The sequence below is a fragment of the Grammomys surdaster genome, unplaced genomic scaffold (assembly GCF_004785775.1).
Source record: "Grammomys surdaster isolate TR1022 unplaced genomic scaffold, NIH_TR_1.0 129, whole genome shotgun sequence".
Classification (NCBI taxonomy): Eukaryota; Metazoa; Chordata; class Mammalia; order Rodentia; family Muridae; genus Grammomys; species Grammomys surdaster.
The window spans coordinates 10,202,065-10,218,749 of NW_021604587.1; the positions used below are offsets into that span (position 1 = coordinate 10,202,065).

Consider the following 16,685-nt stretch of genomic DNA (forward strand, 5'->3'; position numbering starts at 1 on the left):
GGCAGAAGCAAACCTTGCCTCTGCATATATAATGAGTTCCAGGACAGCCAGAGATACATAGTGAGACCCTGCCTTAAAACAAACAAACAACAAATCCTATTAAAACAGATGTAGCCTCCTCTGCTTGGCTAGACTGTTTGGAACGATTATCACTATGGGGAGACATTTTCTTCCTGTGTAGAGAGGAAGGTGGGTAAAGTGGAAATAGGAGCTTTAACATTCTACAGCTAGGAAGAGGTTTGGCCTGGTGTTTAGCTGTAGCCCCAGTTTCTCTGTCACCAGTGAATAACTTTCAGAAGCCACTGGCTATGTGTTTCTCATTCAGCCCAAATGCTACTGTCAACCAAACCAATATCCACAGCCCTGGGCTTCTAATAAAGAGTGACAATACTAATTAAATATCAACAAGCTTTAACATCATTGTTCTATTTTGATGTTGAACATCACCCTAAACACCCATCCATTGAGCTTTCCATGTTGGACACTGTGGGTCAGGCAGGGATTCCTGAGGAATCAAGAAATGAGTACAAGAAGCCTCAGATAAGCTATACAAGGCTGCTTTGTAAACAGAGTCACTAACTTCTCCCTCCACAACAAGCCCACCATTTACCTAGCTCCCTCTTACAGCAACAACTGGGTGGGCTGTTAAGGAAAGCACAGTGCCTTTCCTTCTGACTCTCTTAAGTCAGAACTGAGTGTGTCCTTGTTATTCTGTACCTGGATGCAGCCTAGGAACATCTGTCTTCAGAGAGCAACGCTGTGACTAAAAATGGGCAGAGAAACACAACAAAGCCCCAATTTGTCTGCACATCTTATTTTGGCCTCTTTAATAAGATGAAACAGTGAGGTCCACAGGATTACAGGTGAAAGTCAAGTTGTGACTAGAAAAAAAAAAATACCTATGTGGTGTTCACTGACTCCAGGAAAACAGGGATCTGAGTGTGATGGAAACCTTCACCTGGAGGGTAAGAACTTAGCAGAGCCACATGGAGAGGAAAAGCTGCCACATTAGTATTTGAGAACTGATGTCATGAGAATAGTGGAGACTTTACCTTTCCCCTACCATTTCTTCATGATTACTGATTCTAGTGCAAATAATGGCTCGGTAAGTAACTCAATGTGAATCTAGTCCTAGGATCAGAAAGGCCATAAAATCCATTCATAGGCCTATGTCAAAGCAGGCAGTGGTGGTGCATGTCTTTAATCCCCAGTACTGGGGAGGCAGGGGGAGATGAATCTATGAGTTAAGATCAGCCTGGTCTTCAGAGGTAGTCATAGGAGAGCCAAGGCTACACAGAGAAACCCTGTCTCCAAAACCAAACCAAAACAAACAAGAAAAGACCTAGGTCAAATGCTGTGTCCCAGTGACTGTACTCATGGCCCAACCCTGGCCCAACCCTCTTCTGAATCCTTCGCCCTGGTCTTGTATCTCTGAAGCATGCCTCAGTAAGGGGTAGAGCACTTAACTTCCCACATGTAGCTAAGTGGCCTTGTGACCAACTTTGACTGTAGAAATAATGATTTCCAGTATGAGCCCAAGTCATGAGAGATGAGAAATGTTCCTTCCTGTTGTGGGTCATTTTCTTGAGCCATGAGAATGATCTCCCAGGAGGATAAGAAACAGAGCAGAGCTGCCTCAGCACTAGCAGACAACTTCACGGGGCTCTCCACTTGACAGGGGCTTTGGAATTCTGACCACTCCTCTCACTACCATATAAATCATATCCCCTCAGTCCATGTCCTAAATACAAGTCTCTGGAGAACGAATTCCTTTGAGGATTCTTCTAGAAAAAAAAAAAAGCAGAGAATCTAATCTGAAGGAACGAAAATTTATGTGGTGGGGAGTGCTCAATTCCAGATGTCAGTACCCATGGGAAAGAGGTCTGGCTCTGGCTGGCTGTAGTGTAGATGTAGAAGGAAGGGAGGCACTCCTGGGCAAGGTAGACCTGATTGCCAACAACTGTGGGGCCAGGCTAGCATCACCAGCACTACTGGGAGACCTGTGGTTACTTAAATAAATGTAACTCACCATTCAAAATTCCCATACCATTCATATCCCTCTCAGTAAAGGTCAAACCTGCTGCCAACAACAAACAATATCAATGCTAAAACTAGTTTTAATCACATAATATCTGCAGGAGTCATATCTCAAATCCTCTAAGACTGCAGTACAAGAAGAGATTATTTTAACATTGAAATTAATAAAGAATTAAAATAAAAACCTTCAAAACAGACTTGTGTTGAAAAATGTCTCAAGAATCCTGTATTGCACCCTCCTCCAGCATTTACAGTCATCTCAAGAATCCTAGCAGAGAAGGCATCTGAGGTGTCAGAACCATCCACACCATAATAAATCATTTCTGGATCTCATTAACATGATAAAATTAAAGTTCATATTAGAAAGCTAATTAAAGTATGAGAATTCCTCAACAATACAGACCACTGTAGCTTTACAAACTAGGTGGCTCTTGAGTGTGAGATTTAAAAGAACAGTACCAAGGGTTTTTCTAACTCTCTACACTGACAATTCGCTAACAGAATGTGTAAATTGAAAGTACATATGTACACGAGGAACATTTATGGTTTACTTTGTGACTCTTCATCTCCGATTTTGCTGAGCACTTATAGGTGTATTTTCTATTCAACAAGCACTGCCACAAAAGCTTTGGGATATTGTCATCACCTAACTCTTCTAGGAAGGCATTATCGCCATTTTCCTGGAGAGATGGAAGGAGGTTCAGGGGCAGAGCAACTTGCTTCAGGTCACATGCAGATTTAGCCAAGGTTTAAATGTGGATGGCAGTCCAGCTTCAGGCTTAGCCACTAGTTGCTATATTGTCTCTACATTTTATTTCAGTTTCTTTAAAGAATGTAAGGGGAGAATCTCAAAGGGTTTCCATAAGACAACCACTTAGTTAAGGCAAAACTCCCTAAGAATAAATTTAAGGCAAGAGATTTCTCCATCTTCATTAAGTTGCTTTATAATGGTTATTTCAAAACTCAGCCATACCCTGGGGATCTCTCTGTGCTTCAAACATTCATCCTTTTAACCATTTCCTAGCTGTGTTAGTCTTCATTTACAATATTCTCCCAACCCAACATTTCCTGGCCTCCAGCCTGATCCAGTCTCTCCTGCCCAGAGATCTGTGCCTAAAATACAAGCTTCTCTTGTCTCTTCTGAAATCTCTTTGGTGTTATTACCTTATCTTGACTAAAAAGCCAGATAAATGAGCCTAACCCATGGAATGCTTGCTTCCTGCTCTTGCTAGGCCAGTATCCTATTCCGAACCCCACACACAGGCTGTAGCTTCACTCTACCCTTCACTGGACCCTTTACTGTTGGCACACTGGGATATCTCAGTATTTTTGTTCTGGGATTTCTTCTGAATTGACTATTTATGCTAGCAATCATCGTTTTCTCATCCAGACTCAAGTTTGTCTATGTGCTAATAATCTGATAGGAGTGCCAGTCTTCCTCTCAGCTCTGCTGTTTTGTACTCACATAGCCCTTTCTAGGTCAGTGATACTTGTGTGATCTGCAGACAGCAGCACTAGTATCTGGAGGAAGTCTGTTGGATACAGTCACTTGGGCTCCATTTTGGAATGATGTTAGAACTTTGGGGGAATGGGACTCAGTCACCCATGATTCTTCTGTATCCAACATTAGAGCATCCTTGACTTCTCCCACAAGCTCCGAAAATGATATAGCACACATCTTCCTGGCCTGACTCCCTGTACCTCTGACTGCTTGTGATGAGCAAAGGACCAATAAAAGATCAATGACTGAATGGGCAGTGGGTTAATCCCCTGAATGACTCATTAAACCTTCTGTGTCTTGTTGGAGTCAGAAAGACATTGATCTCCAGTCCACTACTGTCTATATTCTCAGAAGTGGAATTTTTCTTTAAGAGTAAAGATTGATGACAACTTCCAATTTTGAATTAGTTAAGGGTTTGTGCAGTTTCAACACTGTAATAAGAGATGCTGACACACTTTTAAGTACAGGAAGCACAAAAATAAAAATTCGGTTAGATGCACAGAATGTCTCAAAAGAACATTCTCAGGCATTCTGCAGTATAACAGAAGGTGGTAGTCTCTTTGAAATATTATTCATGTATCCCTAAATAATCATTACCATTCTATAGGTAATGAAATGACAGGAAAGAAATGCAAATTGTATAGCCCTAGTAAAGATTGCCATATATCAAAATATCTCAGATTATTCTGGTTTCACACAAGTCTTCATGTTAAAATTAACAAGGTCACTCACTCATATGACTTGTTTTTATTTAGCTTTTTTGTCCTAAGTTCTTTCTTCTGAAACAGTAGATGAAATAGTTGGCATAAAAGAAAGTTTCTTAAATAGAAAACTTCCCTCAAAGTAATAAAAACCAAAAAAATGTCCCAACAAGTAATTTTTTTATACCACTATGTCCATAGTGAAGGAAGACTGCCTCACAGAAATCTGTGACAAACCACTGTTCATCACCAGCCATCTTAGTGATCCTACAGAGGGACCCAAAACGCACATGTGGCAGAGATGCTCAACTTACCTCGAGATTTGGGGCGTTTTAGTCTTAAGAGCATAAAGCAGTGAGCAAAAATGCTTTCCACTGGACAATGCAGTGAACAGGCTACTAGACGGTAATCATAAGGACAGAGCATGCAGAATGGAAATCATCACTACCCCACTAGAAAGGCTCAGAATAGGCAACAGAGGGGAGAGGTTGATGTGAAGGATACATGGGCCAACGTTCCTCAGATGCCACATGGCAGCAGTCAACATCATGCACTCAGCACTGCGGCATCCTCGGTGGCCACCTTGATCCATTTTTTACATTTTCATCTTACCCAATGCTGGCAAATTTTCAACTGGGAAACTTTCCACCTACCAAATGTTGGTTATGAAAAAAAAAATGCATAACCTCTGTTTTGAAAGAAAATTCTGCAGAAGTGGTTATATTGAAATATTCTAAAAGGTAAAGAGAAGAGTTTAAAACAAGAAAAACAGTTGGTCAGTAAGTGGAAGATACTGCTGTGAAGACCATATAATCCCTGGAAATCCAAAGGTGTGCTTGGCTTACTGATGCTTCTCAAAGGCTCAGCCTTCTCAAAGGCTAGCTTCTTTGGGCCCCTACATTTTATATCATTTAGTTTACTTTCCAGTTTTCTCTCAAGTTTTGGTCCACAGTCTTCCAAGGCAAGTCAGTCAACCTGGAGGGTGTCACTTAAGTGGCATGTTAATCTTGGGTCCCAACAATGGAGCTGGATCATTCCCAACTGTCTTGGGATAATGAAACTAAATGTGGATTATCTTTAAATAGAAACAAACAAGAGATAAAAGCTGAGACTTTGGTGGATTAAAGATCTTTGCAATTCAGGTTGTAGCTGTGGTTAAGCTGATGAGGACAGAGGTGGGGGTGGAGGTCCAGTTCTCACACTTAGGAGTAATTCCAAAAACCTTTTGAGCAAATAAATAGTAGAGAATGAACCTGGATAGTGAAAGATTCATACTAAAGTCTACAGAAAATGTATTGGAAAGGTACAAAGAAAATTCATATGTGTGCATAACTATATATAATTATGAATGAGTATATGGCTGTGTTATGTGCAATATGTGCGCGACACAGGGATATACACCTGATTGTTAACCGAAAGGCCAAAGAGCAGTAACACTAGGAAGCAGAATGGAAAATAACTGAGTATGTAACAACTACTCTAAAATTCTTATTTGACAATTTGTTATATTTTATTTCTGGATCCAATTAAGACCTTGGGAAACAGCAATGCAGGTCCCATCAGAAGCAAGTTGTGGTTCAGTACAGCACTCTCTTAGTACAGTGGGTACATAGAGAGAACTATGGCAACTATAGCTCAGAATGCCAGCCAACAACGAATTCCATAACAGGAATATACACGCATCCGCATCCATTCACTCACTCTTATTTACTGAGCAGTCAGGCTTTGAACAACATAATTAACACATTCCTTGTTCACCTATGCTTTTGCCTCAAACTTCACCTTCTTTAGGAATCAAAGATATTGAATACTTTGTAAACAAATGTTCCTATGAAACCATTGTGTAAATGCAGTGGCACCAAAAGTGACAGAAACAATTTTTTTTACTATTTCAAGGGCAACAAAAATGCTAAAAAAGCACATCTATGAACCAGTTTTATTTTATTTGCATTTAACATGATTATACACATTCATGTGTCTAACAAGATCTGCACTGTTACATTAAAAATACAGTACAATAACATTCAACATGAGGTACTTCATATTTATATATTTTCCTTCATAAATAATGCTGTAAGCTGCTAAAGTCAAGCACACTGATGCACAGTTGGCTGCAGTGTCCTGAATTAGCTGAGCTTATTTAAACACTTTAAAAAAATGACAGTTCAGTGCAATAATTATGTAGAAATTAGACCATTTACTTAAATACTATCTTAAGATATGATTAAAGAATGCTGCATTAGAACTGCTAGCCTAGTTACCCTTATCCCCAGTATGAACAATGATGAAGACTGCCAGGTATGCTGGGCAAAGCATCTACAGCGGTTTCTGCTTAATGAAGTTGTGTTTATACATGAGAGCTGCCAGCCCTGTCAGAACAATGGATTTTATTCTTACAAACTACAAAGTTCAAAATTACCAAAGAAAACCAAAGCAAGAGCATTATCTTTCATTTTGCTGAAAATGTATATAGGAGAATAGGTTCAGAACATAACATTTCTTATTTTAGGTACAGCTTTTCAATCTTACCCATAGTTCTTGACATAGACCAAGTCAGAAAGTGGATATATCTTTTTGGAAACATAATTTCTATAAAGTTAAGTTCTTCCATCCTCAGTGAACTGCACTTGCCCAGCCACATGGAGGGCGGCTCAGTCACAGTAAGAGTGAGTTGGGGATAGACAGTGCCCCTTTAAGGCTATCACACCCAGCCCAACTATCTCACAGGACGCAATCTGTGCTAAATAAAGTTCCTTCTCCTCTGGCTTAAAAGTAAGTGCCTTCTAGTCACTTTGTATGTACCATACTAATTTGTATGGTATCTGTGAGTTACTGAAATGTTTTACCATAATTGTAAAGCAAAAACCTTTGTTGAAGTAATTTTAATTGACAATGTACCTTTATCTCATTGATGCTTTGCCAAAACTACAACCTGTCATCCTCTTTACTAGGAAACAATTGAGAGATAATTTTGGAAAGTTGTCCTAGGAATATTCAATATTCATCTAGTCATCAATAAAAGCTTTTGTCCTAGGAATATTCATCTAGTCATCAATAAAAGCTTTTGGTCACCTATGTTAACAGATGTATGTAATGGCAAAATGATTAAAACATTTCCCATAATCCAGTGCTCTCCTCCACCAGGGAAGCTGGCCAAAGGCCACAAGCCCATATCTGCAGGGGAAGAAATGGCCCAGATACCCAGTGAGTGGAAGCAGTCACTCATTGGGCCTTGCTGACACCAGCAGGGGGGTGGGGGTTATGATACACCCACCACTAGCCAAGCAGGGAGGAGGCAGTTCCTGAGTTGGCAAGCACGCTTGCATGCACATATTGCGCAGGCACACACACCCCAGGACTAGCCCCTGCTCCAGATAAGCTAACTTTGGCTTACAGAGCAGGAGAAGGAGGCGGCCAGGGACCACACTCTGGGTGGTGGGGAGCCATCTCAGGATCACATTGAGCAGAAAAGCTGCCCAGAAACACATGGATATTTCAGCATCAAGTGACTACATTGGACACTACCAGGGCCATAGGCACTAAGCCAACATGAGCCATCATGGAAAAGGAGAAGTTGTCCGCGAGCTTTTGCCTCTTGCTTATGGTATCATGGACAAATAAGAACTGCATGTGATGCTGATGAGGTGAATACTCGGTATAACCCAGTGTCACTCCGAACCATTTTTCAAAAACCCTGCAGTCATATATTGGCACTTTAAGATGGCCAGAGGCCAGGTTCTAGCAGTCCAGAAGCTTGTTCATAATCAACAAATAAGATCGTCTATGGTCAAAGATCAGATAAAGAATGTTTCGATTTAAAAGAAAAAGCATAAAAAGCATTTTATCACATTGACAAGTAGTGCTACAAAACCGTTCTCCACACCTCTAAGAACTGTTTGGTCCCCTTTTAACATGGGAAGGCGAAGGAGAATCCGGAGTCCTATGTAGTAAGACTTAAGAACAGGCCAATAGTGCATGTGTAAGTGTGTATTCGTGTGTGTGTGTGTGAGGGGAGGGGGTCCAAAATTACCAGGCAAGAGTGGCTTTTCTCAATTGTGTATGCTTCTCACTGGTAAACTGAACTACTGATTATACAGGCATTTTCAGGCTTTCCTTTTACCCATTGTAGTGTAAAGTAGCAAGTTTGCAGCCTTGTTTTCTATCAACAATGACATTTTCCAGCTTAATCACTTCTGAAAGAAGTTGTCTGCATTCTGGTATCTTGTCTTCTAAACTGAAAGAATGTAAGTCTGCTTTGTAATAGAAGTCATGGCCTAAACAAACATCTAATTCCTTACATCAGGCGTCTGAACTGTTTAGTGGGTAACACATACATGAACTTAAGATACAAAGAATATAAAAGCGAGGCCCAGAAGCAACAAATGTAAAAAAAAAAAAAAAAAAAAAGAAGAGTCAAAGGTGACTACTGGCCTACTGTTTACTTTCTAAGTTTACTTGTTACAAAGCAAATATTCTTTCAAATTTGTACACTGAGGTTTACCTGTTTTTTGTTTTTATTTATTTATTAAGAGAAAGGGGTTCTGTTTAAAAATAATGATACTACTTTCGGATACATATTTCCATCCATCAAAGGAAATTCAAATTGATCCAAAATCATCTTCAGAGGTACAGAAGTAGGAGGGTGGTGGGCACTTGGAAAAGCACATGATCTCCCTAGGCGTACAGACGCAACTTGAAAACCACAAAGCCTGAGTAAGAACTTGGCTCTTCTAAGCATATAGTTAAAAGCGGAATGTTGCATTTTAGCCTGTACATAATTAAAAGGTTCAAAGACATTAGAAACTGCCTACTGCTTCATTCATTACAAATTACCTGTGCTGACCACATATCTGCAGATGAGCTAAGCGTCAGGCAAGGAGGGCCCGTGTGGGCACCTCATGCTGCATAAGAGAAGAAAAGTTCAGGCATAGAATATGAGTTCGGGGATCTGCCCTCCCTGTACACCAGTGCCATTGGTGCTGTCTGAGGAGCACTGGAACTGGACAGTCACCTTGCCACACTGAACTTCCGTCATGCCTTCTTGTCCAAAGTAGCTGAGTTCATTGCCATCCAGCACCACACTGGCTGTGTAGAAGGTGTCTGGCTCAATCTGTACTGGATATTCAAACCACACAGGGAAGGTATTGCTGGATCCATCTGAGAAGTACTTGCTCAAGTTCTGGCCCAGGACAACGCCCTGCCGTTTGAGTTCAATCTTAGCGCTGTACTCTGCAGAGCCACAGCTGGAGCCATACAGCCCAAAGCCTGCGATGAACACCCTCTTATCAACTGCAAACTGGATGCTGTCACAGCGACCCCGATAGCGCCACTGGTTGCTCCGATAGGCACATGACTGGAATCGGTGACAACGCTGGGGGACCAGGCCCTTTCTGGCTTTACTCACAAACTGCAGCTCCGGTTTTTTGGATGCAGTGTACCAGAGGAAGATGTCATTGGTCTCATTGAGAGTTAATACCCCGGACTGTGCAGCACCATTGGCAAAGTCATCCAGGGCCATGGTGGGGATGCGGATCAAGTACAGGGCCTTTCCTAGGACCTTGCGTTTATTTTCAATGCTCAAGGCCAGATCTTGTCGCTGGCATTCTACTTCAGCCCAGTTCAGGGCTGCCTCAAAAACCACTATTTCTTTGGCATTCAGCGTTTCCCTGCGGAGGATACTTTCGAGTGTCTGGAAGTCGATGTCACAGAATCCCTCAGACTTGAGTGCTAACTCGGCTTGGGCATCAATCACCTCCCAGCAACGCTGTGTCAGGTCCGGCTCCTCAAACAGACAGCTCTGAGAGAGGAGTACGCAGGCGTTCTTGGCGCTTAGGCTGGTCTCCAGGAAATTAACACAGGCTCTGGCAAGGTGAGGAACTATGTACTTTTTGGCAGCATACAGTGTGGCCAGCACTGTGTCTGCAGCCAAGTCAATTTCATCACAATAGATGTATCTGAAAGAAAATAGCCAACATGTAATCGGATTTCCCCCAAATGAGCATGTGCAGCAAGGAAGGAAGCCACTGCTTTCAAGCCTGTCCAAGAATATAATTTCATGTGACAGTTACTACAAACATGTTAAAGAAGCATCTGAAATACATTCATAAGGTATTAGTATTTCAGCTCAGCAGTAAGCTTATATAATTAAAGGGATTAACTCTGTGTTACTATTCATCTTCTATCTTGATATATTCAGTACATTTTCAACAAAATAGGAGATACTGCAATTATCTAAAAGATGACTGTATATCAGAGATAAGATTATAAAAACACAGCAAGATTCTATTATACTGCATTAAATGTTAAAGCACTGACATTCCCAACCCCATAGCTTAAAACAAATTTATTTCTCTATGTGTACATGCATGTACGTTTGGGCACCTGGATACTCCTGGAGTCCAGAAGAGGGCAGGCTCCCTGGAACTGGAGTTGTAGGCAGCTGTGAGCCACCTAAGAAGGTGCTAGGACCTGAATCCTGGTCCTCTGCAGGAGCAGAAATCCCTAACCTCTGAGCTATCTCTCTCTTCAGCCCCACCAAAGTTTAAAGCAAACATACACAGTTTTATTCCACTTTCTGTTTCAATAAAAACAAATTCATTTGAAATTATAAGGTCAAAATTAAAACTTTTGATGATTTGAGACTTTCTAAAACACAAAACCTGATATTAAATATTTCTGAAGTCGTTCCAAGTTCAATAAAGCACCACATAAAAACTTCAATACTACCTTTTCAGTGAATTCCACAAAATCTTTTGAGTATTAAAGTACTAAACTCATATTCCTCCTATTTTTAGAACTAAAGCATACATGACTTTCACGTGCCCCATTAGAAGACAAAACAGAGAGCTTACACGTACACTGATCCTGTGCTTTAGTGAACTGTACCTATCTAGGAGATGAAATACTTCTGGGTGCTTGGGGGAATGGTGGGAATTTCTTGAGACAGTCTGTGAAGGTGGAAACGGCCTGCTATCTTATATTACAGGACAAGTGAATAACCAGTGAGAACTCTGCCCATGAACAACACTGAGAAAATTTATCAAAGTTTTTAAGCTAAAGCAGCGAGTATTTAATCTGATTTTTTATAGTTATTTTATTTCATGTTTGTGAAATATAATTAACTTAAGAAATCAAGAGTAGCTTTTGCAAGAAAAAAAAAAAAAACATAAGCACACATATGCAAGCCCAAAATTTCCCTCAGTAACAAACACTTGCTTCCAAGAAATTCTCTTCCCTATAGGCTAAGCCGGTTACACCGGCAAGACCACTCAACAACACAGCTGCAGTATGGTTGTGCTTTGCCTAAGGCCAGGACCAGGAGAGCATCCAGAATATGGGCTGGATTTGCAGCCTCACCCGGGAACTCAAGGGAGCTGCCACTCCTTTTCTGAGTACAACTACTGCCCTAGGACACAGGAGGGGGAAATCTCAGTTCCTACTATTGTAACTGTAGCATACCAACAAGGCAAATGGAACCCCACTCAAGCCCTGTTCTTTCCACTCTACCTGATTCCATAATTTTTAAAAATTATACTAATATGTTCTAGGCACTATATCTGTAAGAGAAGATATTTGACAAATAATGTATCAAATGACTTGGGTAAGATGTAACTTTCTGCCAATCTTGCTCCTGTTTCCTGACTGTACATGTGTCTAGGATACAACACCCTACTTGACTTCAGTGAGGCCAAGATGCTAACTAGGGCTGCATTCCACCAACAACAGATGGCACTGTCACACACTGAGCTGACTTCACAGGCAGAGACGGAGGGCAGGGATCCAAGCAGGTAAAAGAGGTTTCTCAGTGATTGTCTCTAATGGAGTCTGAAGGTTAAAAAGTGATGAAGCAGTTAACGTTATGGTACTTCACATGCTCACTTGCCTTTAATCTCCCTGCTCCCCACTGGGAAAGTTCTAGTTCAATTAGGCTTCAAAGCCATTACAGGACCAAGGAATTACATACTTAAAAACTCTGAAACTGACTAGAACTTATTTTCACTAAGCAGTAAATAATAAATAAATGTTTTAAAAATTGTGAGAATATTGTCAAACTTTTTGACCCACTGGGGAATTTTTCTTCAAAAACAATTTTTTTTAAGTTTATTCGAATGAACTGAAACCCCCAGACCAATATAACCTTGGACAGTTAAGAAAAACCTTATAAATACAACTTATAATAACTAGGCTTAATCCCATTGTTTAGCATTAGACACTGGTAAAGATGATTCTTGGTACCCAATTAACATGATTAGAGTCTGCAAAGGGTCCGTAAGATATGAAATATTTTATGTAAATATGTGACTACCCTAATTCTTTTTTACATCTTTCTATTACTAATTTAAATCGATTGCTTACATTAATCTACAGACAACTATAGAAAACTAACTCTTCAAAAAAATCTCTTCATAACCACAAGCATGTCCAATTTTCTGGGGATGAGGTATATGTGGACAAAGATGAGACAATAAGGTCCACTTCTGGCTGTATTAGACAACTCAGAAGACATGTGTCTTCCCAGTGTTGCTAGCTAAACAAGGTACAGCATTTGTATAACTGTGAAGTAAAGGTCTATTTCTCTGAAACCTTCTTAACATGTATTGCTTTCAGGAGGAGAGCATCCCTATTAAATAGTGTTTACTCCAGAAAGCTACTTTTCTTTTCAAATGTTGCTAAAAAGCACCTCACTACATGAGCTCTTCCCCCCAGGCTCTAGGCTAAGAAATGGCTCTAAATGCCTGCAACATTCCATATGACTTGCAGGGAAAAATGAAGAGCAGCTTTCTCTAAGAGCATTTACAAGGCAAGCAGCACCCTCTCTCTTTAGAATCTTTTCTCTTACACAAAACTTAGATCTGACTTAGAAGCCAGCAGAGCACAAATACAACACAAGTAAACTCTTTCCAAACACGCAAATAATGCTTACTTCAGCATGGCGAGGAAAGCAGCAGGTTCGACGTCTGGTATTCGGATTTCATCTTTGTCCTCAGCAAGTTCTCCATAAAACATTGCATGGAACACTGAGCTCCCAACAGCTAACACGTACTGTGAAGAAAGGTAAATCTCATTTCACGCACTAAACTGAAAGCATTTTCAGCAAGTCAATCCCCCAAAAAAGCTAGCAAATCTGGGCTGGGGGTATGTAATGTACATAACCCTCATCTTTGAAACAGCCAGGTTACAGTGTATCCTGACAGGGAAGCATAAGATTTTCACACAAAATGGGCTCTCCATCAATATCTCAAAGTTTTGACATTAATATACACCCCCACCCTATTGTGAAATAAATAAAACCATGAGCTATTTATCTGATTTCTATAGGAACAGTAAACAGAGGACTTTCCAAATCGGTTACATTTCCTACCCCTGGAGAGTGAAGAGGGCATGTTTCTGTGTTATATATACAACTGTGTAGAAGGAAACAAAGACAAAATTAAGTGTGGCCAAAGGTCAGCATTCTCTGTAATTGGGTGAAACATGCAGTGCCTGCCACCGGCAAGCTGCCCACACCAAGCTCTGTGCTGACAGGGTCCCTCTATGTAAATCTCAGGACTAAACCGGTAATGCAGCTGTTGCTTACTTTGTGTCCTGGCAACCGCTGAGTCCCACCTGGTGGCCCAACCACAAAATGTACATCTGCCATCAAGTCATTATTGAACATCACCGCATTTCTACAAACAAGAGGCAATTCATTAATTCACAGCAGCGCGTACTCCTAACATCCCTTTCCCCAACAGGCAAAACTTACAGAAGCTCTCAAGCTAAGCAACAACAGTTCAGTGTTCCACTTCCCAGCAAAAGAGCAAAGGAAGGGTCCAGCTACACAACTGTCTGAAATCACTGCAGACACATGGGAAGGAACTAAAGTTTTAAAAGTTATCTAAACTTTTACATGGCTTAGGACGAATGAAGGGTTTCTCGCCTCTGCTCCACAGACACAACCCTGCCGCTTAAATGTTACAGCTTGCAAAAATATTTTTATCTAAGAGGAAAACAGCTGCACTGTTTTGGAAAAGATACAAGGCAGCTTTCCATTACCAGTAAAGCTCCTGGGAAAGAGGAAACGGAGACTCATGTTAAATTACATTACAGGTCATGCAAAAGCAGAGACTTCAACACTGGCAAACTTTGCAAGTGAATAAGCTGGCCGGCCAGCAAGGGCGCTTACCTTTCTCGGATGGTAGGATAAAGACCCTGCCAGTTGGGGGCCGGAATGAGGTTGTTGTTACAGAGATTGTGCTGGTGCTGCTGCTGGACAGTGGTGCTGCTGGAGTTGGCTGGCTTCTTACGGGGGAATATATCAGCAGCCATCTTCTTCTTCTTTTTAGTCTTCAAGGTAATTATTTCATAACAAACTGGGGGCAACTTGCTGTTCCCACTGCCACCGCCGCTGCCACCGCCACCGCTGCTGTTTGCTTTCTTTGAACCTTTTTTGGACCTGTTCTTTACTGTCTCTGGAAGCATCAAGAAGAAGGTGAGACATTTCATGTTCTTTTCTTTATCATCTACCATGAGTACAGGATGTCTTTCTTTAGAGCTAGATATCGCAAATTTGCTAGAACATCAAGGCAAAGAGGCTAGCTGGAGCTAAGATGTTAACAGAAACCGACAAGCTGGTATTTTCCTGCTTTTCCCAGCCAGGCAAGGTGACCTTTTCACTATGTTGAAGAGAAACTGGCTTTAAGTTTTATCCAGGACTGGATCTGTTAAATACATTCCCATCATGATTCCTGTTTTTCTTATTTGCGCATAAAAACAGCCGTTTTCTGGATCACCTGAAAAGCTTATGCTGAGCAAAGGAGGCAGGCAGAGAGCCGAGGCGCTTGCTTTCTGAATTAGGTTTGCAAGATGTGGCGAGCCCAGAGAGTCAGTGCGGCCGGCGAAGTTGTGTGGTGAATGGATCGGGGAGAGGAGAGTAGGTATTACAGCCCTGCAGACGGAGTCAGACAGCCAGAGCTCCGAGCCAATAGCTGAAGCCACCAATCAGGATTGGATGAAGCCAAACAGTGACACCTATTGTAGCGTGCACAGCTCTCATATTAAAGGAGCAGCAGTTACATTCTCTTTCTACTGTATATTTAATTAAGATAAACAAGCAAATGAAAGACATTTGCAAACAGGAAGGGAGGAGTTTATTTCTCTTTAGTACAGGGGCATTTTCATTTCAACCAAAACAAGCAAAAGCCATTAACAAAGACTGAGAACACATATGTCTAATCTCTCTTTCTGGCAAAAATCTTCCTCCTAGCAGCATTTACTTGCAAGTATTTTAAACAGGATCTTCTAAGACTATAAAGCCAAAGGGAATCAATGTACTGAAACTAAACCAAACATATTTAAGCACAGCTGGGGAAGGGGAGGGGTCTTTCTTCAGTCTCTGGATGTTTCACTAAGGCCATGCATTTAGCTTGCTTCCAATATTTTCTTGCTCTGCACTGATCTTGGACATGTGTCCCAGGTCACAAAACACTGTTAATTATGATGAGCTTATACCAGCTCGCTTAGCCGTCCTGAAGCATAAGGCAAATTCGAGATATGAAAATAGCATTCAAATGAGACAAATCTGATAATCAGTGTTTAAACCCTGTGATTCACTAAAGATAAGTCAGATAGGGCACTACTCAGGATCTCAAAAATCCAACTCAACTCCTAAGGCTCAATTTTATCTTGTCATACAAATTCTAAATTATCCATAAACTCTAACACAGCACCCATAGTAGGGCTATTTAAAATGATCAAAGTCTCCTATTAACTAGTTAAAAGGCAAAAGGTCTCTTTGCTTTAGATGAGAATAAGGCTTCCCCAGCAGCTGCTAGTAAAACAGCATCTACTGGAGCTTCACAGTTTGTAAAGACAGACTAGTAACTAGAGTGACTCCCACCCCTATCTATGGGATTACTCTGGTTAGCTCAAAGCAGAGAGGCTATTTGTTGCCCCTGGACCCTGATCCTGGCCCTGTGTGCTATGTAACACTCACCTGCATGGTGACTCCTCAGCAAATGAGAACATTGTTACTATAACTAGTATTATAATCAGTCTTTAAATCCCTAGCATCTTAATCCTAAATCATTCCAAAGGTAATCCTTTGTATTGTCATTATTCAAACTCATCTGAAAGCCACTGCAAGCACATAGTGTAAGAGAGACACAGATAAGGTTATCTATCCCCATTTTGGGTGGAACCAAGTGACTGCTTATTTATTACAATTATTGTATTCTCAACTGCAGGGCTAAGACACCACACATCAACACCCTTGCAAATCACCTTCAGTTATACTTTGAGGATAATGTTAGAGATATAATAACCTGTTGGAAAGTATCTAGCAGGCTGGATAGATGGCTAGGTTGGTAAGTAAAGTACTTGCAATGGAAAAATGGAGACCTCTGTTTGGATTCCCAGCACAGGAAGGAAGGAAGGAAGGAAGGAAGGAAGGAAGGAAGGAAGGAAGG

General features: G+C 41.0%; 1 protein-coding gene across 2 annotated transcripts in view; it reads right to left on the reverse strand.

The window, feature by feature from the left end:
- Nucleotides 1-8,676: 8,676 nt before the first annotated feature.
- The window catches only part of Btbd3 (BTB domain containing 3), a 28,513-nt gene continuing 20,504 nt past the window's right edge, over nucleotides 8,677-16,685 (reverse strand). Inside the window, exons 2-5 of one of the 2 annotated variants that reach the window (XM_028754954.1) lie at nucleotides 14,405-14,690; nucleotides 13,817-13,907; nucleotides 13,163-13,281; nucleotides 8,677-10,193 (exon numbers count right to left, since the gene is read on the reverse strand). In XM_028754954.1, the coding sequence (XP_028610787.1) occupies nucleotides 9,161-10,193; nucleotides 13,163-13,281; nucleotides 13,817-13,907; nucleotides 14,405-14,547 (1,386 nt within the window). In that variant the 5' untranslated portion in view covers nucleotides 14,548-14,690 and the 3' untranslated portion in view covers nucleotides 8,677-9,160. Of the gene's footprint in view, nucleotides 10,194-13,162; nucleotides 13,282-13,816; nucleotides 13,908-14,404; nucleotides 15,127-16,685 lie in introns of those variants that run through there. The other variant, XM_028754949.1, reaches the window with a different exon arrangement.